This window comes from Mirounga angustirostris, unplaced genomic scaffold (genome assembly GCF_029215605.1).
Source record: "Mirounga angustirostris isolate CCGP_5_RB_7025 unplaced genomic scaffold, mMirAng1.0.hap1 SCAF_9, whole genome shotgun sequence".
In the NCBI taxonomy this organism is placed as follows: domain Eukaryota; kingdom Metazoa; phylum Chordata; class Mammalia; order Carnivora; family Phocidae; genus Mirounga; species Mirounga angustirostris.
Window position 1 is genome coordinate 30,372,669 of NW_026991717.1, and position 27,749 is coordinate 30,400,417.

Sequence of the window (27,749 nt, forward strand, 5' to 3'; positions counted from 1 at the left end):
AAAAGATTAAAAAATAAATATTTCCTCATAGAATAAAGAGGAGCTTCATATAAACATTTCTCAGTTTACAGACCTGGTATAGAATGGGGCTTATTTTTCAGAAATATTAAAATCGTGATAATTAAATTTGAAATCATATTAAGTTTCTGTAAGACAGTTGAAATGGCTAAACATCCATATACCTTAAGAGGTATATAATACAAAATTGAATACAAGAATAGTTATTTACCATTAGAAATAATTTAAAAGGCAGTGGAAATGACTAGACACTCAAAGATTTATCTTCTTTTGTTTTTGTTATTTATATTTGCTAAATACTGAAAGTCTAGAAAAATCTTAGATAACATTTCTCTGCCACTGTCTAACTAGGCTCTAGCTTGCTTGAACCAGTAGGGATAGCCATCAACAGTTAATCGATTTAACATAGGTGTCACTATAGCAATCCCTTAATATTGACTTAATTTGTAAATTTCTCTTTTTGAAAGAAAAAGAGGAAAATACTAATTTAAATTTCATCTGCTCACCCAAAGGGTCCTAGTCTCAAAGAATTAGTCTAGTGACCTATGAAAGAATTAGTCACAATGTGTATACCAATCTAGACTGCAATGAAAAAATAAGTAATACTTCATAAAAAATCATGAAAGATGCAAATTGCAACAGCTCTAATAAGGAAAAAGCGAACTAGCACAGGTTAAACATGGGAGCAAAAGAATAAATTAGAGTTAAATTATATATTGTTGTGACCTACACATGCTCATTGCTATCAGCCAAAATATTAAGGCATATGAAAATGGGGAATAACCACTTACAGTGGCAAATAATTGTGAACTTGGTCCTTAGTTAAGATGGCAGAGGGGTAGGAGACCTAAATTTCGTCTGGTCCCAGGAATTCAGCTAGATAGGGATCAAACCATTCTGAACACCTGCGAACTCAACAGGATATCAAAGAAAAGAATAGCAGCAACTCTCTGAACAGAAAAGCAACCACTTTCTGGAAGGTAGGACGTGCGGAGAAGTGAATCCAGGCGATATTGGAGAGGACAGATGGCGGGGGAGGAGGCCTCCGGCGGCCACTTCCAGACAAGTGATAGAGCAGCAGAGCACAAAATCGGAACTTTTAGAAGTCTGCTCCGCTGAGGGACGTTGCTCCAGTGGCTACGCTGGGGGTGTGGAACCATTGCTGGGACAGTGTGGTCTCAGGACCCTTGGGGTCACAGAAAGACCGGGGGTGCCTGAGTGCAACAGAGCTCCCAGGTTTCGGAGTGGGGAAGCCAGCTGCAGAGACAGAGCCGAGGAGTGGGCTCTCAGCTCGGGGTTGCCATAAACCGTGATCCGCGGCACAGTCGGGCCATTGCTCTTCCAGCAGGGACCCAACAAGCAGCAGATCTGGGGAGACTCCCCTTCCTCCCCCGGGAGGAGTGGCGCTGGAGACTAGGACCCTTTGGGTGAGCAGATAAAATTTAAATTAGTATTTTCCTCTTTTTCTTTCAAAAAGAGAAATTTACAAATTAAGTCAATGTTAAGGGATTGCTAGGAGTGCTAGGGATCTGCTGGGTTTAGAGACTCCACATGGGTCGGGTGCCAGAGATAGAAATGCTTGGTCACAGGCCAGGTGAGCACGGAGTGCGGCCGGAGACCGGGGAGACAGGAGTGACTGACGGCTTTTCTCTGGGGGCTCACTGAGGAGCGGGGCTGAGTTTCCGGCTCCTCTGGGGCAGAGATTGGGAGGCCTCCAAAGCCGAACGGAAAGCTTGCAGGGAACAAAAGCTCCGGAGAGCAAACCCGTGCAGAGACTTAGCCCACCCCGCAAGGGCGGTGCAATTCCACCTCCGGCAAAGACATTTGGAAACCACCGCAACAGGCCCCTCCCCCAGAAGATCAGCAAGAACATCCAGCCAAGACCAAGTTTACCGATCAATGAGAACGGCAGAACTCCAGCACTAGGGGAACATAGCACATAGAATTCATGGCTACCCTAGGACCCAGCAATTGCACTATAGGGTATTTACCCCAAAGATACAAATGTAGTGATCCGAAGGGGCACCTGCACCCCAATGTTTATAGCAGCAATATCCACTATAGCCAAACTCTGGAAAGAGCCCAGATATCCACTGACAGATGAATGGATAAAGAAGATGTGGTGTATATATATATATAATGGAATATTATGCAGCCATCAAAAAATTGAAATCTTGCCATTTGCAACAATGTGGACGGAAGTACAGGGTATTATGCTAAGTGAAATAAGTCAATCAGAGAAAGACAATTATCATATGATTTCACTGATATGAGGAATTTGAGAAACAAGACAGAGGATCATAGGAGAAGGGAGGGAAAAATGAAACAAGACGAAACCAGAGAGGGAGACAAACAATAAGAGACTCTTAATCTCAGGAAACAAACAGGTTGCTGGAGTGGAAGGGGGTGGGAGGGATAGGGTGGTTGGGTGATGGACATTGGGGAGGGTATGTGCTATGGTGAGCACTGTGAATTGTCTAAGACTGATAAATCACAGACCTGTACCCCTGAAACAAATAATACATTATATGTTAATAAAAAAAAATTGTGAACTTGTATGAAAGGGAGAAAGGGCAACAGTTATGGAAGGTTGAATATATTCCAAGTATTTTTCCAGGAGCTAAACATCCATTGTCTCATACACGGTCCTAAAAACTCGATATGGTATGATCCCCAGTTCACAAAGAAGAAAGTAGGCTTAAGAAGAGGCCTATTATATCAAAAAATACATTTATCTAAGGCTTAAAGTGGGAAGGATCAAATCCATTCTGTCATTCATGCACATATAACTAAAAAATTATCCAAAAAATTCTAACTTTACCTGAAATGGTGGTTAATCACTTTTTCCTAATATGAATCTTGTCTTGATCAAATTTTCAGCAATCAAATATTTATTTCCAGAGTTCCTACTCTCTATAAACTAGGAGATACATACATAGCAAGGATGAGGTAAAAACATAGTAGGAATATTCAAGGAATTTATTCTCCATAAGGAAGAGGAAGATACAACACTATGAAAAGACACCCAAGTCTACGAAGCAGAGTAAGTGAAAGATGAGTATTGCCACAAGTGCTCATTTCCAGCTAGGATGCTAAAGGTAAGTTTCCTGAAGGAAATGGAATGTGTACTTGCTTGAAAGATCGGGAGCATCTGAATACACAAAAAAATGAGGAAATGGCATTAACAGCAGAGAAAAGTAAGCAAACAATGCTGAACACATGGGAAAACACTACTTATGCTTAGGGAATAGTGTACAGATCCATTTTGCTGGAGCAAAAGATTAAAACATGGGAATAGTGAGAGATAAAGCAGAAAACAAGTCCTTTCAGATACTCTTACAATTAAATTCTGATGACTTGTTTTATGGATAATGACCTACTTTATTAAGATTTTAAATTTTATTAGTGTTGTATACCGCATTCCCTCATTTTTAATCCCCATGTCATCTTGGGTATACTCTTAATGTGGGTTATTTGTTTACTCCATTTTATTTTTTGTTAGCCTTTTCACTTGCTAACCTTTGTTAGCTTTTCACAGTTTACCAATATTCTCAAATAATTAGATCTTATTAACCTCTATTTCATCTGTTTTTATCTTTTTTAAAGATATAGTATATTGTAAGTGTCTCAAGTGTATTCGTTTTTTTTTTTTTTTAAAGATTTTATTTATTTTTTTGACAGAGAGAGACACAGAGAAGAGAGGGAGAAGCAGGCTTCCTGCTGAGCAGGAAGCCCGATGCGGGGCTCAATCCCAGGACCCTGGGATCATGACCTGGGCTGAAGGCAGACACTTAACGACTGAGCCACCTAGGCGCCCCTCATGTGTATTTGTTAAATAAAAATAAATAAATAACATCTATCGTATTTCCCATGGACGTTGATGTGAATATTGTTCTAGATCTTTGAGTTTTTAGGCCATTTTTATTTACTCCTAAAAAACTCTTACTTAAAACAATGTTCTTGATTCATTAACATAATAAAATTAAAACAAAACAAAACAATGTTCTCTACACCCCCAAGCCCTTGATTCCAAAGTGTTAATTTTTTTGTTCTTTTCTTTTTTTTTCATTTTTTGAGCTACCCTTATTTTGAGGCATAATTCACGTACAATAAAACAATTTAAAGTGTATAATTAATGAGTTTTCACAATAGTGTCTACCAATATAACTGAAAGCACAATCATAATGTAGAACATTTCTACCACCCCACAAAATGTTTTCATAACTCTCTGGAGTCACTCTCTCCTCCTTTGCTAGTAGCAACTATTCATCTGCTTTTTAGCACTAGAGCTTTCTGAATATCAAATTACCACAATCATACATACTCTACTGTTTCTGGATTCATTTAGCATAAATCTCTTGAGATTCTTTCATAGTGGTGAATGTATTACTAATTAATTCCTTTTTACTGTGTGTAGTGTCCTATTAGGTGGACATCACAATTTATTCATACAACAGTTGGGCAGTTTACTTCTTTCCAGATTAGGGTTATTATGAATAAAGCTACTATGAACATTTGTGGACAATAACTGATGAAGACTGATTTTCTTTTGTTATTTTGCTATTTCCTATACATCTTTTTTCCTTCAATTTCTCCTTATTACTGCTTTGTTTTGTGTCAGGTATTTTCCAGAGTACCATTTTCATTCCCTTCTCATTTCCTCTAGCATAACTAAATTTGGAAAATTTCCACCCATAATTTCCTCAAATATTCGTTCTGCCCTTTTTTCTCTCTACTCTCCGAGACTTCCTTTCTGTATATGTTGGTCCATGCATCTTTCAAACTCTGTTCATTTTTTCATTCTTTTCCCCTTCTGTTCCATGGAGATAATCTCAACTGACCTGACTTCAAGTTCACTAATTCTTATTTCTACTTGCCCAAATTAGCTGTTCAATTCTTCAAGTGGATTTTTCATTTCAGTCACTGTTTTTTCAATGACAAAATTTCTATTCACTTTTTTATAATTTTAATTATATGTACTAAAATATAAATATAAATTTAATATAATATCATCATTACTATTCCCCAGTTGGTTAGATATTGTTCTCATGGGTCCTTTAGTTCTCTGGGCATATTTTAACATTTTAATTTAAAGTCTTTCTCTAGTAAGGCCAACGTCTGGGTTCCCCCTGGACACTTTCTATTAATTTTTTTTCCTGTGTATAAGCTAACTTTCTTTTTGTTTGAACGCCTTGTAACTTTTTGTCAAACAAAAACTAGACATCTTAAATATTATAGTGTGGCAAGGCTGAAAATCCAAATCTCCTCCTTTGACAGGGGGTGTTTTTCCTGCTTGATGTAGTTTTATATATTTGTTTAGTAACCTTTCTGAACTGATTTTCTGAAGTTTGTATTCTTTGTCATTATGGCCACTGAAGTCTCTGTTCAATTAGTTTAGGGATCAACTAGTGATACAAGTGATTTCCTTAAACACCTGGAATGACAAAAAAAAAAAGTCAATCTAATATTTGTAAATTAGCTGTGTGTGTGGTTGAGGCAAAGTGACAAAACTCTGGCAGTTTACAACTCTTCCTTAGTCTTCATTTCCTACTGCATAGAAGTCTCAGGGTCAGCCAGAGACAAGACCTCAGGTACTTCTCAGGTCTTTTCTGAATGTGCATCCAGCCCTTGGTATGCATGTGGCCTTCTAGATTTTTCAGAGTATGTGGGAGCTCTTCAAAGCCCTTATTACTCAAAGCATTTCAATCCTCAACCTCCCCCACCCACCCCCTACAAGCTTTTTGATTAGTCTATCATTTGCTCTGTTTTTCCTGCTCGACTATAATGACTAATATATTTGCCTTTAAATTGTTTTTGACAATTGCCCCTAGGTAGCCTCCCCAGCTCTGGGAGAATTCTGAGTTAGATGAAAGAAAGGCAACATCCTTCAGAGAACCATCAAACAGGTCAAAACAACTATACAACCTTGAATGTAAGGTCAGATTTGCACCCTCCAGTACTAGGTACCTGTATCAGGGATGCAGGTGGTTGTCTTCAAAGATGCTGCTGAGCTGAGGAGTGGAAGATGGAATCAGGGTAAATTAAAATGCCATGAAACACTCTTAATGACATTCTGATTTGTCTTCACTGTGCCTTCCCTGAGTAGCAGTAAGCTTTTGATTAATTCCCAGCATTCCAAAAAGTTGAATCTGTTTTTGCCAGTTTAATCACTGTTTTTACAGGGGTATGAACTTTTGGAGTTCCCTACTGAGCCGTTTTTCACTCACATAATTCAAGAATTTTTTTTTTTAATTCAAGAGTCCTTATTTTCTATCAATATTTTTATCAGTATTTTATCATGTATTTAGCATTATTTCTGCCATTTTATTTTTGAACAAACTTTTCTGACATTTAATTCAAATACCATATAATTGACCCATCTAAATGTACAATTCAATGTTTTTAATACATTCACAAGGTTGTGCAGTCATCACACTCTAACTTTAAACATTTTCATACTCCCTAAATAAAATGCAGTAAATATTAGCAATCAATTCCCAGTGCTTCCCTCCTGTTCCCAACCCTAAACACCACTAATCATTCTGTGTCTATGAATTTTCCTATCCTAGAAATTTCATATAAATGGAATCATATGATACATGGCCTTTTTTGACTGGCTTCTTTCAATTAGCATAATGTTTTCAAAGTTCATCTACATTGTAGCATGTGTCAGTACGTCATTTCCTTTTATTCCTAAATACTATTTCATTGTATGGGTATACATATTTTACTTAACCATTCAACAGATGATGAACATTTGAGTTGTTTCCACTTTTTGGCTCTTTTCACTAATGCTGCTATGAACATACATGTACAAGTTTTATTTCACAATGTATTTTCAGTTCTCTTGCATATAGAACTATGAGTGGAATTACTAAGTCACATGGTAATTCTATGTTTAACTTTTCAGGAACTAAGAAACTATTTTCCTTTTTTTTTTTATTATGTTCAGTTAGCCACTGTATAGTACACATCATTAGTTTTTGATGTAGTGTTCAATGATTCATTAGTTATGTATAACACCCAGTGCACCTCACAACATGTACCCTCCTTAATACCCATCACCCTGTTACCCCCTCCCCAGTATAGCCTTGGTCAGGGCTGAATAAGTAAAAGAAACAGATTATCACACTGGGAAGCCTGCATGGGGAAAATGAATCCATATAGTATTTGGCTTTGAAAGCAAGTGGGGCTGAATTTCTTGAGTTCTCACAACCAGTGGGACTTAAAGCCTAAAATTTTAAATATCAGTGGTCTTGGCTCTGAGAGAGCCCAGAGAGCATTAGAAAGTGGAGTTCCTGCCCTTAAAGAGACAGGACAATAAACATCCTGTGGATATCCAGCATAGAAGCAGGACTTTAAAAAACATCTGCAGCATATGGAAGGGAGAGTAATTTACTTATCTCAGAGGTGTTGGCATCCTGAAGAGGCAGGGATGGCAGAGAGATGCCTTCAGAAACAAAGGCGATTTCAGGCTCATTTTCCTCCCCTTCTCCCCAGCAGAAACACAAGGCAACCTACTGGAGCCAGCAGAGTCCTAACACTTGTGATGTAACTTGCTTACACTAAGCCCCATGCCCTCTGTGCTTCTACGGATCTGCCCTTTCCAGTCACACTTTCCTCGGTCCCCAGAGTTATGGACACCCTCCCTCAGAAGACCTGCACAAACCTCACCAACATACCATCTTCCAACCTGTGCATTTTGTGGGGCTCTAGTCCCAGCTTCAAGGGCTGGTCACCTCCCAGGAGGACACACCCAACTTGTTAAAACTGTACTCCCAGTTGGTGTGCTTTGCAGAGCAACCCCAGCCAGCCCTGGTTTCCAAGGAGGCTGGGCATCCCCTGTGGAAGAGGACCAGAGCCCCCTTTTTAAAAGTGTGCACCCTGGCCACTTTTTCTTTTCCTTTCTTTTTTATTATTATTTTTTTAATTTTATTTTATTATATTAGTCAACATACAGTACATCATTAGTTTTTGCTGTACTGATCCACGATTCATTGTTTTCATATAATACCCAGTGCTCCATGCAGTACGTGCCCTCCTTAATACCCATCACCAGGCTAACCCATCCCCCCACCCCCTCCCCTCTAAAACCCTCAGTTTGTTTCTCAGAGTCTATAGTCTCTCATGGTTTATCTCCCCCTCCGAATCCCCCCCTTCCTTTTCCTAATGTCCTCCATGCTATTCCTTATGTTCCACAAATAAGTGAAACCATATGACAATTGACTTTCTCTGCTTGACTTATTTCACTTAGCATAATCTCCTCCAGTCCCATCCATGTTAATGTAAAAGTTGGGTATTCATCCTTTCTGATGGCTGAGTAAAATTCCATTGTATATATGGACCACATCTTCTTTATCCATTCATCTGTTGAAGGGCATCTCAGCTCTTTCCACAGTTTGGCTATTGAGGACATGGCTGCCATGAACATTGGGTGCATATGGCCCTTCTTTTCACTACATCTGTGTCTTTGGGTAAATACCCAGTAGTGTAATTGCTGGGTCATAGGGTAGCTCTATTTTTAATTTTTTGAGGAACCTCCACACCGTTTTCCAAAGTGGCTGCACCAACTTGCATTCCCACCAACAGTGTAAGAGGGTTTCCCTTTCTCCACAATCTCTCCAGCATTTGTTGTTTCTTGCCTTGTTAACTTTTGTCATTCTAACTGGTGTAAGGTGGTATCTCAATGTGGTTTTGATTTGAATTTCCCTGATGGCTAATGATGATGAATATTTTTTCATGTGTCTGTTAGCCATTTGTATGTTTTCTTTGGAGAAGTGTCTGTTCATGTCTTCTGCCCATTTTTTGACTTATTTGTTTTTTGGGTGTTGAGTTTGAAAGTTCTTTATAGATCTTGGAAATCAGCGCTTTGTCTGTAGTGTCATTTGCAAATATCTTCTCCCATTCTGTGGGTTGCCTCTTTGTTTTGTTGACTGTTTCCTTTGCTGTGCAGAAGTTTTTATCTTGATAAAGTCCCCAAAGTTCATTTTTGCTTTTGTTTCACTAGCCTTTGGAGATGTATCTTGAAAGACGTTGCTGTGGCCAATGTTGAAGAGGTAGTTACTGCCTATGTTCTCCTCTAAGATTTTGATAGATTCCTGTCTCACATTGAGGTCTTTCATCCATTTTGAGTTTATCTTTGTGTATGGGGTTAGAGAATGGTCGAGTTTCATTCTTCTGTATATAGCTGTTCAATTTTCCCGGCACCATTTATTGAAGAGACTGTCTTTTTTTCCATTGATATTTTTTCCTGCTTTGTTGAAGATGGGTAACATTTATTTATATCCAGCTTTGAATTTTATAGGGAAGAAGGAGATGGTAAAATCACTTGACCATAATTTGGTTGTCATGAAATGTACATCTGAACCTAATAACTCCAAAAAAAATTAATACTAATAGGGGAGGCATCACTCACTTTGGTAGATTCTAAAACAGTTAAAAACTGGAGGAGAAAAAAAGAATGAAAAGCCCTACTTCTCTCTACACACCAAATAAATTATAATGATAAATATAAAACAGTGAAATCATGAATATCTTTCCAGGTGAATATACTTTTAACATTTAAGCTTCCTAAAAATAATATCCAATAAACATTATAGCTGAAATTAACATACTTCACCAAAAAAGAATATTTTCAAATTCAAAAACCATCATAAAGAAAATGAAAAAAGCAAATGTCAAGAATGGTTAAAACATTTTTAAAAATAAAAAAACCCCTTTCTTCCAATGTTAATATTTGATTATATTTAAGGTATCTAAAAATCAGGCACTGAATCAGATATCTGAATACAAAATCAGGAAAAATAAATCTACCATTTACTGAATACATACTATATTCTAAATACGGGTCATTGTGGTTTTTTTTTCTCATAATCATACTTAATTCTCACAGCAGCCCTGGGATATAGGTGTTATTTATCCCCATTTTATTTATTTTTTCAAGAATTTTTTTTCAGAAGTCTATAATTATTTTTTTTGTTTTTTAAATTTATTTTATTTTATTATTATGTTTAATTAGCCAGCATATAGTACATCATTAGTTTTTGATGTAGTGTTCAACGATTCATTAGTTGCATATCACACTCCGTGCTCATCATCATATGTGCCCTCCTTAATACCCATCACCCTGTTACCTCATCCCCTCATCCCCCTCCCTTCTGTAACCCTCAGTTTGGTTCCCGGAGTCTAGAGTCTCTCATGGCCACTACTTTCAAGAGCAGGAGACATGGCTGACTTTCCTCACACAGAAAAACAGGCAGAGAGTTAGACAAAGTGAAGAGACAGAGGAATAGGTTCCAAATGAAAGAAGAGGACAAAACCACAACTAGAGACCTAAGAAAAATGGATATAAGTAATACGCCTGATAGACAATTTAAAGTAATGATCATAAAGATACTCACTGGACTTGAGAAAAGAGTGGAGGACATCAGTGAGACTAACAAAGAGATGAAAAAGAGCCAATCAGAGATGAACAACACAACGAAAGAAATTAAAAATACACTAGATAGAATAAATAGCAGGATAGAGGAAACAGAGGAATGAATTAGCGACCTGGGAGACTGAGGAATGGCAAATAATCAAGCTGACAGGTGAGAGGAAAAAAAAATTATCCAAAATGAGAACAGACTTAGGGAACTCAGTGACTCCATCAAGCATAATAATATTTGTATTATAGGAGTCTCAGAATAAGAGAGAGAAAAGGGATACCAAATTAATTTTTTTAAAAGATTTTATTTATTTGACAGAGAGAGAGAGAGAGACAGCAAGAGAGGAACACAAGCAGGGGGAGTGGGAGAGGGAGAAGCAGGCTTCCTGCTGAGCAGGGAGCCTGACATGGGGCTTGATCCCAGGGCCCTGGGATCATGACCTGAGCTGAAGGCAGATGCTTAATGATTGAGCCACCCAGGCACCCTGGGGATAGCCAATTTATATGAAGAAATAATAGCTGAAAACTTCCCTAAATTGGGGGAAGGAAACACATTATCCAGATCCAGGAGGCACAGAGATTTCCCAACAAAATCAACTGAAGGAGGCTCACACCAAGACACATAGTAATTAAAATGGCAAGAAGTAGTGATAAAGGAAACATTTTAAAAGCAGCAAGAGAAGACAGTTACATACAAGGGAAACCCCATAAAGCTATCAGCAGATTTATCAACAGAAACTTTGCAGCCCACAAGTGGGTAACATGATATATTCAGAGTGCTGAAAGGGAAAAATCTGCAGCCAAGAAAACTCTATCCAGCAAGACTATTGTTCAGAATAGAAGGAGAGATAGTATCTTAGATAAAAAAAAAAACTAAAGGAGTTCATGATCACTGAACCAGGACAGAAGAAATGTTAAAGGGGACATTTTAAGTGGAAAGGAAAGACTGTACATAAAAGTATGAAAAGTGGGGAAAAAAGCAGTAAAAATAAATGTATCTGTAAATACCAGTCAAGGGATTCACAAAATACAAATGTGTAAAATATGACACCATATACCTAAAACATGGGGGGGGGGGGGACAGGAGAAAAAATGGGTTCAAGTTTAAGGGACCATCAGCTTAATAAAGTGACTGCTATATACAGTATATGCTATATACAAACAAAATGGTAAACACAAATCAAAAACCGAAATCAATATGCCCAGAATTAAAAGAAATCCAAGTATATCAGTAAAAAAAGCCAGCAAACCATGAAAGATTAGAGAAAAACTACAAAAACAAAACAAGTAAAAAAAGAATATACAGAAAATAAAGAAATATGTATCTGTTCATAATTCATTTGAATGTAAATGAGTAAATGCCCTAATCAAAAAACATAAGATGACAGAATAAATACAAAAACAAGACCCATTTATATGCTGCCTACTCATTTCAACCTAAAGATACCCGGAGATTAAATGTGAGGAGATGGAGAAACATTTATCATGCACATGGATGTCAAAAGAAAGCCAGGGTAGCAATACTTATACCAGATAAAACAGACTTTAAAAAAAGACTATAACAAGAGACAATGAAGGACACTATAAAATAATGAAGGTGACAATCCAATAAGAAGATAACAATTTTATGGGGTGCCTGGATGACTCAGTCAGAAGAGTATGCCACTCTTGATCTCAGGGTATGATTTCAAGCTCCACATTGGTTGTAGATATTACTTAAATAAATAAAGTTTAAAAGAAAAGAAGATACAATTTTAAATATTTATTCACCCAAAATGGGAGCACCCAAATACATAAAACTTAATAACAAACATGAAGAAAGTAATTGATAGTAGTAATACAATGATAGTAGGGAACTTTAAAACCCCACTTACATCAATGGACAGATCACCTAAATAGAAAATCAACAAGGAAACAGTGGCTTTGAATGACACACTGGACCAAATGGATTTAATGGATACATTCAGAACATCCCATCCTAAAACAGCAGAATACACATTCTTTTCAAGTGCACGTGGAACATTATCCAGAACAGATTATGTATTAAGACATAAAACAAGTCTCAACAAATACAAAAAGATTTAGATCATAACATTCATCTTTTCCATCCACAACCCTATCAAACTAAAAATCAACCACAAGAAAAAAATCTGTAAAGAGCACAAATAAATGGAGGTTAAAAAATATGCTACTAAACAATGAATGGGTCATTGAAGAAATCAAAGAAGAAATTAAAAATTACATGAAAACAAATGAAATTGAAAACACAATGGTCAAAAATCTTTGGGATGACAACATGCATTCATGATAAAAGCCCTCAAAAGGGTAGAGGGGATATATCTCAACATAATAAAGGCCATATACGAAACTATCATCCTCAACAGGGAAAAACAGAGAACTTCTCCTCTAATGTCAGGAACATGACAGGGATGTCCCCTCTTACCACTGTTACTTAACACAGTACTGGAAGTTCTAGCCTTAGCAATAATATGACAAAAAGAAAGAAATAAAAGGCATCCAAATCAGCAAGGATGATGTCAAACTTTCACTATGTGCAGTGACATGATACTCTAGATAGAAAATCCAAAAGACCACAAAAAAACTGCTAGAACTAATACACAAATTCAGTAAAGTTGCAGGATATAAAACCAATGTACAGAAATCTGTTGCATTTCTATACATCAATAATAAAGCAGCAGAAAAGAAATCAAGGAATCAATCACATTTACAATTGCACCAAAAACCGTAAGACACCTAGGAATAAACCTAACCAAAGAGGTAAAAGATCTGTACTCTGAAAACTACAGAACACTTATGAAAGAAATTGAAGATGACACAAAGAAATGGAAAAACATTCCATGCTCATGATTGGAAGAACAAATATTAAAATGTCTATACTACCCAAAGCAATCTATACATTTAATTCAATCCCTATCAAAATACTATCAGCATTTTTCAAAGAGCTAGAACAAACAATCTTAAAATTTGCATGGAACAACAAAAGACCCCAAAAAGTCAAAGTAATCTTGAAAAGGAAAAGCAAAGCTAGATTCATCACAATTCTGAACTTTAAGTAATATTACAAAGCTGCAGTGATCAAGACACTATGGTACTGGCACAAAAATAGACACATAGATCAATGGAACAGAGTAGAAAATCCAGAAATGAACTCACAACTATATGGTCAAATATTCATTGAAAAACCAGGAAAGAATATTCAATGGAAAAAAAAAAAGTCTCATGTACCATACTTTACTTGATCATCTACTTATTATTGGCTATTTAAACTGTTAATCAAATTTTTCCTCTTATGACTACCAACACAATAACATTCAGACTATTTTAATATTGCTTAAAATGCGTACTCCCAGTCTAAGACAATATCTAGGGCATAAAGAACTTAATAAATACGAGCCACTTTTTTTTTTAATCCCCATACATTGCATCATTAGTTTTAGATGAAGTGTTCCATGATTCATTGTTTGTGCATAACACCCAGTGCTCCATGCAGAATGTGCCCTCCTCAATACCCACCACCACCAGGCTAACCCATCCTCCCACCCCCCTCCCCTCTAGAACCCTGTTTGTTTTTCAGAGTCCATCGTCTCTCATGGTTCATCTACCCCTCCGATTTCCCCCGAATACACTTTTTGTTTATACATATTTCTTTTTATAATCACCATCGTTACTGTAAGTAGCCTTCCCTGACTACCCAGTCATAACGAAGTTTATTTCCCTAGAATTCACCTAAATACTTATTTGTACCTTTCTTCTGCTACTTTGGACACGTTGTCTCATGTAAGAGTTATTTATATGTTATTTACCTCTATTAATACTTTATATTTATGTCCTATTCACTTTTTTTTAAGATAATGCAAATATTTGAATAATGGATTGAATGGATTCCTTAAGACACATATAAAGGATGCAAAATGAGTGTAAAAAAGTTTTAAAATTAGATTTAATATTAGCTTTCACCTTAAAGTTCTAAATCAGAATCCTGTAATAGTTGTTAGCCCTTATGTCTTTCTTCTGCCTCTACTCTGCTCAACTTAGGTCTCCATGGCCATGTAGGTTCACTGGTCAACTGTCAGCCAAGGCTTAACCCTATTCGATTCTCAAACAAACACAGATTCAAGATAAACTCTGTGTATGTCTGTCTGTGCATCTATATCTGAATTTACACCGAAACATAAACATATATGTGGACAGATAGCTATTCACTTTCTTTTCTCATATATTCATTTATATGTATACATACCTGTATCTATAGATATATATAGATATACATAGACACACACTCCTCATTCTCTCCTTGCATCATTTCAGAACATCTTCTTGAAAGTCAATTATTCTCAGAGATAAGGATTCTGTTAGCCTAACGATTACCAGTGGACATTGAAGGTGATATGCAAGCTGCCAACACTGCAGACACAGGTCTGGCCATATACAGTGAAAAACCTATGAATCCAAATGTTGCTCTAAGTAGCAGCTCTCTACGTTACTCCATTCCTACCTCCATTCAAACTCCAGATCAATGACAATCTGTTCCACAAATCTAGTTTCTTGCTTAATGTCATCATGCTTCTGTCCTAAAACTCAGTCTAGTGATTAGAGCTTTACTGCCTATCTTGCTTTTCTTGGTCCTCTGTGCCAAATGATGGATCCTTTCCACTTAAATTTCAGCAGTAAAGTTCTGACTGTTCGTATGAACTCCTCTTTCAGAAGAAAATCTGCCTGAATGTAAAAACTTTAAGGAAACACATGCACTCTCACAGTTCTTCATCCATGAATAAGTCATATAGAACCCTACTAATTAGTTTTAGAACACATACCCACAATATAAACCACCTGCTAATTCTGGCTTTGCCATTAGACAGTGTCCCTCATCTAACTGGCTGAAGGAAAACCAAATATCCAGTTTTATATCGTCTTGAATCAGGCTTCTACAACCTTACCTTCACTAACTCTACCATGAAACCTGGAACAGACCATCCTGCCTCAAGACTGAACTCTGATATTTATGGAAGCAATACTCATAGTTCTTTTATCCATTTTTAAAATGCCAAAGAAATCCTAGTGATATGAACACTAATCCCACAATCCAATCTCATCTAATTCTTTGTAACAAATGTTTGTTGAAAACATACTGGGTGCCAGCAACAGAGACAAAAATCCTCATGAAGTTTATATTCTAATGAGAGAAAAACAAAGTGTAAATAATAATTAAATAAATAGGATTTTAGATGATGGTAAGTGCTACAGCAAAAAAGAACTGGGGAATGCTGATAATGCTGCTTGACAATTTTGTTTTCAATCACTACAGACTAATATCATACTGGCCCTTCTGTTATGAACAACAATGAAAATTCCTAAAGCATACAGAATTACTGATTTTCATGTATAGACAACTAGTAGCCTAGGACAGTAATCCCTGAGCAAAAGGAAACAAATTAATTAGGTCCCATGATTACTTCATCTTTCACCCGAAGGCACTTTCCAAACAGCTATATATGAGGGGAAAGAGGTAACCAAAACAGAGGATGTAAGGGTGAGCCAAGGAGACAGTTGGCATTTATGCACAGAGAAAGAGAGAAGGGATGTGTGCAACAAAGGTCCAGAAATCTCCAAAGGTCCTCTTTAAGTCTTTGGCCATATTAATTTATGAATAAGCATGGCAAGACTTCCCACAGCAGAGGAAAGATCAACTACCAGGGAACTGTAAGCTGAACAATTACCAGAGCTTGCATAAAGGTGAGACATGTTTGAGTTTCAAATGCTATATTACAAATATTTATTGAACACTCTAGTCATTCAGTGGAGACTTTACAAAGGCCAAACATTTAGGAGTAGGGCCAACCTAGCTCTAAATTTAAAGGTTACTCAAAACCCACCTCACAAAACTTAAAATCAAGGCATGTAACCTGTATGACAGAATAAAATTCCACATTCTATTAAGAAAAACAACAAAATCCAAACGTACAATAACATAGAGCTAGCTCATACTGTCCAATGAAAGGATAAAAATAAAAATAGTAGCAACAAAATTACTAGGCATAAATAACAGGAAACATACTTGTATTGGGGAGAAAAATCAGTCAATAAACAATTTCAGATGGAGAAATTTTAAGTATGATGGACTTCAAATAAATTCATAAATATGTTAAAGGAAACCATAAACATAAAAAAGAACAAATCAGAATTAGAAATAGATAAACTGAAACTATAATAAAGAACCAAAAGGGACTCAGAGAGATGTAAATGCAACATATAAAATGAAAAATTCAGTGGACAATTTTAATAGCAGATGACAAACAGCAAAAGAAAACATCATATAAGGCAACAGAACTATCCAAATTGATGCAGAGGAAAAAAAAAGGACTTGTGGAACATCAAACACTCTATTTTAAGTGCAAATCCCATAAAAGAAAAAGAAATAGTCTGGCATAGAAAAAAATTTTTGAAGAAACAGTGGTCAAATTTTTCTAAATTTGAGGGAAAATATAAACTCACAGATTCAAGAAACTTAATGAACAGCAAGCAGGAAAAACACAAAGAAAACCATATCAAGGCATATTATAATAAAATTGCTTAAAACCATCATATGAAAAATATACTAAACAGCCAAATGAAAACAAGAAATACTGTATATAGTTAAAAAAGGATTAGAATATGTGCTGCCTTCAGGCAATGAATCGTGCAACACTACATCAAAAACTAGTGATGTAATGTATGGTGATTAACATAATAATAAAAAAGTAAAAATAAAAAGAATATGTGCTGCCTTTTTTTTTTTTACTTTATTTAAATTCAAGTTACTTAACACGTTGTGAATTATTAGTCTCAGGCATTGTGTGCTGCCTTTTAATCAGGGAGAACCCAAGCATAAGACTAGAACAAAACTGTCAAGTACTGAAAGAAAAAAACCATTATCACATAATTCAACATCAATCAGGAATGAAAGTAAAATAAACATTTTCAGGCAAACAAATGATAAGAAAATCTATTGCCAGTAGACCTGCAATATAAAAACTGTTAAAGGAAGTAATTCACGTGAAGAGAAAAGTTAAGAGAGAGAACCGGAGAACTACATGAAAAAATGAAAACACAGGGAATGGTTTTGTAAATTATGGTAAAGATAACTGAATAACTAGAAGAAAAATTAAAATTATAGTGGGATGTGCGATATACATATAGAAGTAAAATATAAGGCAATAACAAACAACAAGAGAAGATAGATACTACTGTAAGATTCTAAACTTGTAACTGAAGTGGTTTAATATTATATAGTTTTCATGTGAAAGTTTAAGGTTACATATTTTAAACGAAGCAAACACTAATAAAGTAGTAGAGATACTAAATCAATAAAGGATAGAAAATGGAATACTAAAAAAATAATCCAAAAGGGAGGCAGAAAAGAAGAAAAAAAGGAACAAACAACAGATGAACAGATGAGAGTGAAGCAGTACACTTACAACAATCACAGCAATAATTTCATTAAATGTAAACTGATGAAAAACCGCAAATAATAGACTGTCAGAAAAGACAGAAGACTCACATATGACAATTTTAAGAGGTGGACAAAAATATATAAAGAGATGAAGTTATAAGAATAAAATTAAAAGAATGGGAAAAGATTTATCATGAAAATACTGAGTGGAAATGATGATACTAATATTAGATAAAATAGACTTCACCATAAGAAATATTACCAAAAAAAAAAAGAAGGACACTTTATAATGGTAATGGGATCAATTTTTCAAGGAGATAAAATAATACTAAATTTGTATGTATTTATCAACAAAGCTTCAAAACTTGAAGCAAAACTGGAAAATACTGAAGTGTGAGATATAAGTGTGAAATAATTGGAAATATGAATATTCTTCTTTAGGTAACTGATACAATATGAAATAGACAATTATTAGAGATACAAGTGGAAGACTTTAACAGCACTATTACCCAACTAGACCCAACTGACATTATAGAAACTACACCTACCACAAGAAATATATACATGCTCTTCAAGTAAACATGCAACACTGACCAAGACAAACCAGATGCTGGGCATAAAACAAGTCTCAATAAATTTAAAGGAATTGAAATTATGCACAGTATCTTCTCTCACCACAGGAAATTAAATATCAAGACAAAAAGATATCTGGAAAGTTCCCAATTATTTGGAAATTTAGCACTTACACTTCTAAGTAACCAATGGGTCAAAGAATTTGAAGTGAAATTGGAAAATATTTTGTACTGAATAAAAAATAAAACACAACATATAAAATAGCTTAGAGGGAAATTTATAGCTGTAATTGCATATATTAGAAAAGGAGTCTGGTTTCAAATCAGTAATCTTAAGTTTTTACCTTACGAATCTAGAGGGAAAAACAAAAAAAATACCAAGTAAACACAGAAAAAATAATGAAAACCATAAGTGAAATAGAAAAAATAAAGAAAAGTCAATGACAACAAAAGTTCATTCTTGAAAAGATTAATAAAGCTGATAAATTCCTGGCCAGAATAATCAAAGAATAATTATAATTATCAGGAATGAAAAAGGGGGTATTACTATAGATCCTTACAGGTTTAAAAAGACAAAAATTTTTAAAGACTTTATTTTTTATAGAAATTTGAGGTTCACAGAAAAATTAAGAGAAGGTACAAAGATTCCCCTACATACCCTGCTGTCCCACACATGCTTAGCCTCCCCTAAGGTCAACATCTCCAGCTAACATAATACCTTAATGTGAAAAACTAATTGCTTTCTCCCTAAAAACAGGACCAAAACTTTTTTTTTTTTTAAGATTTTATTTATTTGACAGAGAGAGAAACACTGAGAGAGGGAACACAAGCAGGAGGAGTGGGAGAGGGAGAAGCAGGCTTCCCGCGGAGCAGGGAGCCCGATGTGGGGCTCGATCACAGGACCCTGGGACCATGACCTGAGCTGAAGGCAGACGTTCAACGACTGAGCCACCCAGGCACCCCAGGACCAAAACTTCTGTTCAAAATTTTGCTGAAGATGCAATGCAGTGCCATAGACAATGAAAAGAAGTAAACAGTATATAATTGAAAAAACTGTTTTTTTCTCAGGTATGTTTATGTACATAAAGAAATCTTATAAATTCACAAAGCTATTAGAGCTCATAAGTCAATATGGCAAGGTCTGAGTATGTAAGGTTAATATGCAAAAATCAAGTTGTTTCTATATACTAACAACAACAAAAAAATGAAGTAAAATTATTTTCAATAGCATCAAAAAACTAAAAATGCTAGGGATAAATTTAGTAAGATATTTGTAAAACTTCTACACTGAAAATTTCAAAATATTACTAGAAGCTAAATACCTTAATCATGGGTGGAGGACCCAACACTATCAGATAGAGATGTCAGTTCTTCCTAAGTTGATCTGTAGATTCAATGCAACCCCAATCAAAATCCTAACTGGCTTTTTTATTTTAGAAACTAAAAATTGATCTTAATATTTATGTGAAAACAAAAGACCTTGGAAAAACAAAACAATTTCAAAAAAGAAAACAAAGTTGGAGGACTTCTACTTTATTTCAAGACTTAGTATAAAGCCATGGTAATCAAGACAGTTTGAAGATAGATGAATATATCAATGAAATAGAACTGACCAGAGAGTCCAGAAATGGATCTACACTTCAAAGGCTGATTTCTATTTTTTATCAAGGTTTTAAAATAAAAGAATGGAACAGTCCAGAAACAGACTCACACAGAAAGGGAAGAGTTTTTCTTTCTTTTCTTTTCTTTCTTTCTTTCTTTCTTTCTTTCTTTCTTTCTTTCTTTCTTTCTTTCTTTCTTTCTCTCTCTTTCTTTCCTTTCTTTCTTTCTTTCTTTCTTTTCTTTCTTTCTTTTTCTTTCCTTTCTTTCTTTCCCTCCTTCCTTCCTTTCTGTCTTCCTTTCTTTTTTTTTTTTTTTTTTACGCAAAGTGCTAACAGTGTAATGGAAAAAGAAACCTTTTCAGCCAATGTTGGAACAACTGGCTACCTACATGGAAAAATAAACTTGGACTAATGTTTCATATCATACCCATTAATTTATTTGAGATGAATCATAAGCCTAAATGCAAAAATAAAACTTAACAAAGCTTCTAGAAAAAAATACAGGAGGATTTTTACCTTTGTTCAGAGACCTCTTAGAACCCAAAACCCTAAAATAGACATCATCACAAGTAGAAACCTTTGCTTGTCAAAAGCTATCTTAAAGAAAGTGTAAAAGGCAATTTCCAGACTGCAAGAATAAATTTGTAATGCACACATCTGACAACGACCTTTGTGGTCAGAATATATAAACAACTCAGAAGTAAGGTGACAACTCAACTTTTAAAATAGGCAAAAACCTTCAACAGACACATAAAGAAAGATACTGAATGGTTAAAATGCACATGAAAAAATGCTCAAGATATATTATTAGTCACTAGGAAAATGCAAATTAGAACTACATTGAGATACTTTGACATTCCTGCTGAAATAGGCTAAAAATTTTAAAAATTAACAATATCAAGTGTGTACTGGCAAGACTATGGAGCAACTGGAAGTCCCACATATTGCTGATAGGAATGTAAAAGAGTACAACCACTATGGAAAATGATGTGGTATTCCACTTCTAGGTATTTACCCAGGAGAAATGAAAACTCATATACACTCAAAGACTTGAGGGGAGCTTAATTTATAAATGCCCCAAACTGGAAACCTAAAAGTCTATCAACAGATGAATAAATAAAAATTGTAGGATATGCACACAATGAATATGTACAATAATAAAAAGAATCAAAGTACCTACATGCAACAACACTGATATATCTCAAAAATAGTACACTTAGTAAAAGAAGCTAGCCACAGGGGAGTTTGATTTCATTGGTATGCCTTTCCTGAACAGGAAAAAGTAATCTGTAATGATAGAAAGCAGGTCAGTGATTACCAAGGGCCAGAGGTGGTACGAAACTGACTGGAAAGAGGCACAAAGACAATTGTGATAGGAGTATGGATTACCTGGAATATCTAGATTTGTCAAAAGTCAACAAACCATACTGGATATCTCCACATTTCACTTAAATAAATCATACTGCAATGAAGAATAAAATCTATAGATATAGGTAGGTATGTATACAAAGGATATATATGTCAAAATATTAGCAACAGAATTATAGGTATTTTTTCCTATAATTTTAAGGTTTTGTTTAATAAATTACCACTACTTATGTTTCAAAAAACAAAAGTCAAGCTCCTGAGGACAGCCTCACCAAAAAGGGAACATGTGAGCAAAGACCAGGAGGACATAAGGCAGATGGGTGTATGGATATATGTGGGAAGAGGAAACCTGAGGTTATGAGCAGAGAAGTGACATGATCTAACTTACATTTTAATACTCTGGCTAGAGTATTTGGAATAAACTGCAAGGAGGCAAGGGCAGAAACAAGGATACTAGTCACAGAGCTACTGCAGTAATTCAGGCGAGAGATAACAAAGGATTGGGTTCAGGGGAAGCAATGAAGTTAGACGTAGTCAAATTCTGAATATATTTTAAATCAAGCTAACATTATTTGCAGTTGGACTGGATGTGAGGTGTGGGAGAAAGAGAAAAGTCAAGGATAACTTCAAGAGTTTTGGCATACAAAGCTAGAATAGAGTATCCCTTTACTGAGACAGAGAAAACGATGGGACAAAGAGGGGTTTTGGAGAATGGGGTGAGGGAGAGAACAGGAGTTTGTGTTTGAATAAAATTGAAGATACTAAATTGGTGGTCATCACTAAGTAGAGGATATTTGGAGACACAGGACTGGGGGAGCTTAGCAAGGGAATGTGTACACAGAGGAAAAAAAGAACTCACAAAAATGGGCTGTCTGTATTTCAGTGTCAGGAGGTCAGCAGGTACTTAGCATAACTAGAAATGAAGGTCAGTAATACCTTCAAGTATACTGTGAAACTATTTTTAGAAACTTAGAGGAATCTCAAAAAATAAATTCTTTGCTTGAATGAGTACTCTGCAAGTTTTCGTTGATTCTGGAAGATGAAACGGACACCTTTAACTACAATCTGAAATTGGAAAGCGATAACCACCATTTCACCTTCTAGAACTATATTTCTATAATCCCATGGGTCAAGCTTCTCCAACTTTCAAAACATTTGGTAATAAAGGTAAAACAACATATTTAGATTACCTTCCCCCAAATAGCACAAAATTATCTACTACAGAGGAACTACATTTGTGCCCTGAATAAGACTCATCAGTCATCAGGTGATGCTCAAAGCATGTGAGGTAATGATATACTACACAGCTGTCTGATCCTCAGATGTTACTTTGGAGGCTGATGATAAACTACAGGTCTGACAACTCACTTTCCATTTCAAGATATTTCTTGAACTTTTCTTATTGTGACAGGCAACCAAAGTGATTAAACCTAGTCATGGGATTTGACACTGCAGCCAGCAGACTTCTATTTGTTGATTGCTATTGATTTTCTTTGATACCTCATTTAAAAATCAATAGTTGGAAAGAAAAATAGGCTTAGTTTACACATACTTAAACATACTACTGTATGCTGGAGGAGGCACAAGTTTGGCAGGGCTTTGGCATCCAATTATAAGAAGAGCTCTTAACAGGTGAAAGCAAGGGCTTTAGATCGATACACAGTTTTCTTTCTCAATCAAAGAAAGTGGCTATAAATTAGGCTCATCAGTACTATTTTCAAGGCTTTCTTAAAGCAAACAAGTTTAAACTTTTGTGCCGGGCAGAGGGTCTTCCTTAGATTTACATTAAAAAGGATATATCACTAACAGTTTCTGTTTTGTTTTGTTTTTAAGGATATTTATGGTACCTGGAGTTCATCCGGGCTTTTATCTTTTTGGCTTTTTTTTTATTTTTCTGCCGCTCTTCTCCATCTTTCAAAGGCTCTGGTAGAGCTGCACTTTCAACCACAATGTCAATAATATACTTCTTTAAAGAAAGATGCTCCTGCAAGATAAATAAATATTGATGATGATGATGATGCTGGTTAAAAAATAACATAGCATTGCTACAGACTACAGTGAGTATAACAGTATATAGATGAAAGTAAAAGTAATCTTTATGAAATTCTGGTGTTCACAATTGCTTTGGAAAACACTGAAGAAATTGTTTTACTTAAGATTTCATTGACTTAAGGAAGGCACATGATGTGATGAGCACTGGGTGTTATATGAAACTGATAAATTATTGAACACATCTGAAACTAATGATGTACAAGTTGGCTAACTGAATTTAAATTAAAAAAAGGATTTCATTGACTTATCAAACCTTTGCTGCACATCAGTTGTGATAAATGCTAAGGATATAAGGACATATGCCTGTTCCTCACAACTACACAGTGTAGAAAGAGAGGTTTAAAACACACACACACACACACACCCCCCCCTACAATATCAACCAGTAAGTGCCCATTAGAGTGTTAGAGTGCTATAGGAGTTCAAAAGGGAAACAAAAGCACTATTCAGTCAGTGAGGGTGAGGAGGAAAGGTTTCAAGAAGGAAGTACCATGTCTGCTATCTCTTGAAGGATGGACTGAATTTTAACATATAGATATTGGATATATGTGTGTTTGTTTGGGCTGGGAGTTGGGAAAGGTGGCATGGCCCAAGCTAAAATGAATACCCAATCTTAAGTAACACCCTGTACTATCTGCCATCTCTTTATTCTGTTTAATTTTCTTCAAAGGACTTGCCTAACATCAAATATTCATTTGCAGTCTCCTGCAGTAGAATATAAGTTTCATGAGGGCAATGACTTTGTTTTGCTCACTGATGTTTCTATATCTGGTACTGCACCTGGCACATGGAAGGCAATCAATCAATAAGTATGTGTTAAATAAATGAATAAGTGAGAAAAGAGTAAAGTAGTAAGAACTAATAACAGTACTTATGGTCAAATGAGTGAAGGTGCTCAAAAGGTGCAAACTTCCAGTTACATTAGATAAATAAATCCTGGGGGTGTGATGTACAGCATGGTGACTATAGTTAACAATACTGTATTATATGTTTGAAAGTTTCTAAGAGATTAGATCACAAAAATTCTCACCACAAGAAAAAAATTGTAACTCTATGTGGTAATGGATGTTAAGTTAGTTGTGATAATTATTTCACTATATATATATGTGTGTGTGTGTGTGTGCAAACATACATTTCAAACATTATGTTGTACACCTAAAACTAATACAATGCTATATGTCAATTATATCTCAATTTAAAAAAACACAAAAATATTTATGAAGGCTTATTACTAAGCTAAGTTCTTCATATATAATCACTCATTTAGTCCTTCAAACTGTTCTTAGAACATACTAAGAAGATATGTATTTTTATTATTCCCATTTAAACTATAAGAACAAACAAAAAAGTCAAATTACTTACCCAAAGTTAGAAAGTCAAAATCATGACTGAGCAACTTTTACAGAGAGTAAAGTGATCAAGCCTAAATTTAAATCAGACAGTAGGATTAGGCTGCCTATACTCTTGGCTGCTACCTTAGCAATATGACTGGAAAACAAGTTTGGGCCACAGAATTGTACTCATTATGAAAGTTTTCAAATCATAAAGTACCAAAAAATAAAAATAAACCCCAAACTCTACAGCCAAAGGGAGAAAATATTCTCTCAAAAGCAGAAGCAATTATTTTCTTTGATAAGCTAGGCCTGTTGTATGGGAGGACACCTTTATTTCAAATCCAGAAAAAATAACCCAGGTCTCAAATCAAATGAAAGCAATATTATAAATAAAGATAATCCTCTTATCATATCTCCTAAGGATACGTGGTACAAAGCAAGTCATATGTGAAATCACCATCCATGTTATCATTTTTTGAATATTTAATATGTTATCAGTAAAGGGCTAAATTTCATACATTATTTCAAGATGCAGACACTATATAAAAAAACTTGGGGCTCTATCCAGAACTATCAAAAATCATATCTATTTAAAGAACAATTTACATACACAAACACACATGCATTATGTACCCACATTAACATTTTAAAAAATGTTTAAAAAAAATTTTTTTAAATCTCAAAACTATGAACAAATGAGAATATATTTATATTTTTGTTTGACTATTTTAATAGTAAGTTATTTCTCAATACAAAATGAGTGTTAATTATAGAAAATATAAATATAAAATTAAGAATAAAAATCTCAAAAAAATCCACAAAAAACAAAAAAAGTAAAAATCTCTAATACTAACACCTAAAAATAATTTGAGTACATCCTTCCAGACATTTTTTTTTGTATATATATTTTTGTGAAAGTGGGATACACCATTTATGGTATTTTACAAACTGTTTTTTTCATTTAACATTGCAAATATAGGGGTGCCTCACTGGCTTAGTCGATTAAACATCTGCCTTCAGCTTGGGTCATGATCCCAGGGTCCTGGGATCCAGCCCTACATCAGGCTCCCTGCCCTGCTTCTCGCTCTACCTCTGCCCCCCCAATCCCCACCCCCCCCCCCCGCTTGTGCTCACTCTCTATCTCAAATAAATAAAATCTTAAAAAAAAAATCACTGCAAATATATTCATACCATTAAATAATATTCTACAACATAACCTAGTGGCTGTAAGGTATTCCATTTCATGAATATGCCTAATTTTACTAAATGCTTTATTTTTAGATATTTGGATAATTTTTTATTTTCAATATTATAAGTATCAGTGCAACAAATATTCCTACAGTTAAAATTTTAAACACATAATCTACTTATCCCATATGATCAAATCATAGAACTAAAATTCCTGCTTTGTAGATTACGCATATTTTTAAGGATTTTCATTAAGTGTTCCCAAACTGAACAACCAAAATGGGGATTAATTTATATCTCTACAAGTGATTTGCCAGTACCTAGTATTTCTATTTTGTTTGTATATCTGTCAATCTGTTGTCTGAAATACTGGTGTTAGTATGTTAGACCATTTGTATTTGTCCTTTATGACTTAAAATGTTTCTTTTGTCTAGTTTTCTATAAACACATTTCAAGTTATTATGTATTTCTTTCTAGTTGTTCGCATTATATTTTAGTTTCTCTAAGAAACAAATCCGTTCTGGGTAGTAAAAGAAACACAATGTTGGATATGACAGAGGATAACTAATAGTCATTTCCTCATTAAAACTATAAAGACTTTATACAGGAAGGTTTTGAGATGGCTTCTGAAGATGGAAAGCATGTATAAAGGTTTCAGCATAAGGAGTGATTAAGAAAATTATGGTATATTTCCATGAGGAAGTATTAGTCATTAAAATGCTTGTAACAGAAGATTGTGAATAAAACAAGGTGACAATGTATCCTCCTAACCCCCAAACAGAAGTAGGTGAGGTCAAATTATCAAGACATCAATAGGGTTTCAGTGTCTTTGAAGGAGAAATCAAAGGGAAACAAAAGAGTGAATAATGAACTTCAAAACAGAATTCTAGGAAAGGAAGCATTTTTCACTGGAGAACTTAATAGGCCAATTTGAGAATAGAATTTAAAATGGAAAGAAGTTTACCAATTCCAATGGCAGGTGAATGAAATGTAGCTGCATTAAAGACTGAACAATTTGGGGCGCCTGGCTGGCTCAGTTGGTTAAGCAACTGCCTCCGGGTCACGTCATGATCCTGGAGTCCTGGGATCAACTCCCGCATCAGGCTCCCTACTCAGCGGGGAGTCCGCTTCTCCCTCTGACGCTCTCCCCACTCATGCTCTCTCTCTCATTCTCTCACAAATAAATAAATAAACTCTTGAAAAAAAAAAAAGGCTGAACAATCTGGTGAAGGCTAGTCCCTTATGAACTCTCAAAACTGATCCATGGAAGAAACTGACACAAAAGGAATAATGAAAAATGGGAAAATGGTGTGATAAAAGGAGAGCAAAGAAACAGAATCAAGAAATTTTGGGGTGCCTGGGGGATCAGTCAGTTAAGCATCTGCTTTCAGCTCAGGTCATGATCTCAGGGTCCTGGGATCAAGCCCCACATTGGGCTCCCTAGTCAGCGGGGAGCCTGCCTCTCCCTCTCCCTCTGCTGATACCCCTGCTTTTGCTCTCTCTCTCTCACAAATAAAATCTTTAAAAAAACTCTCAGAACAAGTTACTGTATGTTACACAAAAATAATAGAAAAGCAGCTCCAAGAAATTTAATAGCTACCCCAAGTCACTACTTATTCTAAAGGTCGTATAAAACTAATTCCACATAAAAGTAACAAGGTCAATAGTCAAAACTATTAAAAGAAAAAAAAAATGAACCAAAACTAAGCAACAATACAAATGATGAAAACACACCAAAAA

The 27,749-nt window shown here is 35.3% G+C and overlaps 1 protein-coding gene across 8 annotated transcripts in view; it reads right to left on the reverse strand.

Moving 5' to 3' along the window:
• SCAPER (S-phase cyclin A associated protein in the ER) overlaps window positions 1-27,749 on the reverse strand; it is a 539,097-nt gene that overhangs the window by 262,360 nt on the left and 248,988 nt on the right. For all 8 annotated transcript variants that reach the window (XM_064570081.1, XM_064570083.1, XM_064570082.1 and 5 more), the window contains one exon: window positions 23,283-23,419. In XM_064570081.1, the coding sequence (XP_064426151.1) occupies window positions 23,283-23,419 (137 nt within the window). The remainder of the gene's footprint in view (window positions 1-23,282; window positions 23,420-27,749) is intronic.